This window comes from Grammomys surdaster, unplaced genomic scaffold, assembly GCF_004785775.1.
Source record: "Grammomys surdaster isolate TR1022 unplaced genomic scaffold, NIH_TR_1.0 167, whole genome shotgun sequence".
Classification (NCBI taxonomy): domain Eukaryota; kingdom Metazoa; phylum Chordata; class Mammalia; order Rodentia; family Muridae; genus Grammomys; species Grammomys surdaster.
The window spans coordinates 13,270,976-13,273,395 of NW_021604615.1; the positions used below are offsets into that span (position 1 = coordinate 13,270,976).

Genomic DNA, 2,420 nt, shown 5'->3' on the forward strand with positions numbered 1-2,420 from the left:
AGAGAGAGAGAGAGAGAGAGAGAGAGAGAGAGAGAGAGAGAGAGAGAGAACTTGTATGCCAGTGCTTAGCTCACTTCTTCAGTCTTTTACAGTCCAGGCCCTGAACCCTGGAAATGGGTATGTTTTCTTCCCTCAGGTAAGCAACAAAGACACTTATAGATAATCTAGGCAATCTCTAATTGATATTCTTTTCCATGATGTTCTTAGATTGTGCCAAGAAGACAACAGTATCATGTGGATGCCATGTGACCAACTACTTTAAGCTCCCATTGGCCTGGTTTCCCTGCCAGTCTACTACATACTGAGCTTGGAGATAAATACATTTTCTCCTTTTTGTTGTTTTCCTGATTATATTATATCATATCAAAAAATAAATAAATGTGAAGGCAATTGCAAAGGAGAGGAAGGTTGAACGTAGTAGGACCGTTTTATACCAAGCAGGGACTCGGAGCTCAGTTCAGTCAATGTCTGATCTGACAGAGGACAAATGTGAAGTCGATTGATTGCTCTTTACAGAGCAGAAAGTTCACAAAGACAGAACTTGGACCACGATGGATTCTCCCAGCCCCATTTTTATTCTCATCTTATCAAAGTAAACCCCTAGATGACCACTGAATCCTGGTGCTCAATAAGAATAAGTTCTGACGATCCTTTACCAAGTTCTGTTTACCACAAGAAAGAAGTGACTATGGGCTTTTCCTGGGAAGTAATTCAGTTACATTTCGAGTTCAAGACCTCTTTATGCAGTGATGGCAGTCAACTTGATTCCTGATCTTTGGGACTGTGATCTTGGCTTACTGATCACTAGTCCTATCACATCCAAGAAATAGTAATCGCGACTCCCTTTGATTCACAAGGACATTGTGAGGAATAAGTTAAAATGAGAGTCCTTGTACTTCATTCAAGGTTTATGCTTACTACACATGGCCTTTTAAGGTGTGTCATCTGCCACCAAGTTACCTAATCTAAAACATCAAGTTCATATCCCTTATTAGCCAAGTGTATTGTGGTCATGTGTTAAATGGTCCTTTGAAGGGTTGTTAAGGAGTGGGTGCCCATTTCCTGATAGAAACTGGTCTCTTGGTGAGCTATGCCTTCCTGGGGGGTGGGGTAAGAAAGAATCTTTTCTACAAAGAGTATTTTCTAGATGACCATGACAAGAAGGGGGTTAAAGATCTTGGAAATCTTTTTTACTGGCTCTTCATTCTGGCCAGGCTCATTGCCTGATATCTAGGACAAAATTTGAAGTCCCTGTTGCTAGCTGCCTACAGGGTTTTGAGTTGTGAAATGCTGTCCTACTGATGGCTCCTCAGATCTAAAACTAATTTGTCACCATTGTACCCAGCTCTGGTGAGGGGTTCAGCAGGTCTTGGTACTTACCTGGGTTGTTCTGGAAGCAGGATAGAGAGAGGATCAGCAGCAGAAAGCAGGAGATCTTCATGATTGCTGCACACGGAGCTGATTAGTCAGGGCTAGTTTTCGAAAGCTTAGCTCAAAGATGAACTTAGAACACAGAGTGCATCTGTAGCAATAGAGAGGCAGGAGTAAGTAACCGCAAAGTTGAGCTTTAAGGAGGGATGGCAATCTAGAGTGACTGTCCAATGGCTAAGCTCTATGGTGTGTATCCTGAGGCATCTCAAATCCTGGGATCATTTTATTTCTGTTGCCTGAGCCTAGATTTTGCTCTCATCCTGGAAATGCTAAGTGCCACTTGTCTAAACAGGACTCATAAATGCTCCATAGGAAACTCAGACAACTTTTTAAAACTATGTTTATTGCCAAGGTATTTAAACTTATCATAGTTACACGCTGGTTGGTTTCACTCAGTCTGTTCCCTGGTTGCTTTACAGTGCAGGACATGGATAGGAGGCAGAGAAAGATGTCTTTCCCAGACTCTTATATTTTTATGATTTAAATGCTATCATTTAAAAAATATGGTGGGTATATCACAAGCTTTTAGAGAGAAACAGATCATGAAAAATGTCCATGTCTATCAAGAATTTGCTACAAATGTAGCATTCTAAATCCTGGTCAGAGCCAACTAAAGGAAGGGTGGAAACCAGGAGCCTGGCTCCTGCCTGCCTTTCTTTCAGCCCTTGTTCCTATGGTCTCACTGACATAAAGCTGTCTATGCAGAGGCAGCACCAGACAGTTATCACAGATATTTAAGTAACTAGAAAAATGAAAGTACCAAAATATTAAATATTTATTTTTGATTCCCTTATAGGATACTCTTTACTAGCTGAGGTGGCCAGCTGTTGATATTGTCTAATGTCACCCATATATAAAGGTGACTAAGACTCATAATGCTGTTGGTTCCTGAGTATAAATGTTCTCAGTGACCACAGAATCAAACACCTTCTCACTGTGGATCCAAAATGGCCACACTCTGGTTTTGGCTCTTTTCTGTCTTGTAGTGT

General features: G+C 41.1%; 1 protein-coding gene across 1 annotated transcript in view; it reads right to left on the bottom strand.

Moving 5' to 3' along the window:
- LOC114620309 (beta-defensin 40-like) overlaps positions 1–1,441 on the bottom strand; it is a 2,974-nt gene extending 1,533 nt beyond the window's left edge. The window contains exon 1 of the mRNA XM_028766399.1: positions 1,381–1,441. Within this exon, the coding sequence (XP_028622232.1) occupies positions 1,381–1,441 (61 nt within the window). The remainder of the gene's footprint in view (positions 1–1,380) is intronic.
- Positions 1,442–2,420: the final 979 nt, after the last annotated feature.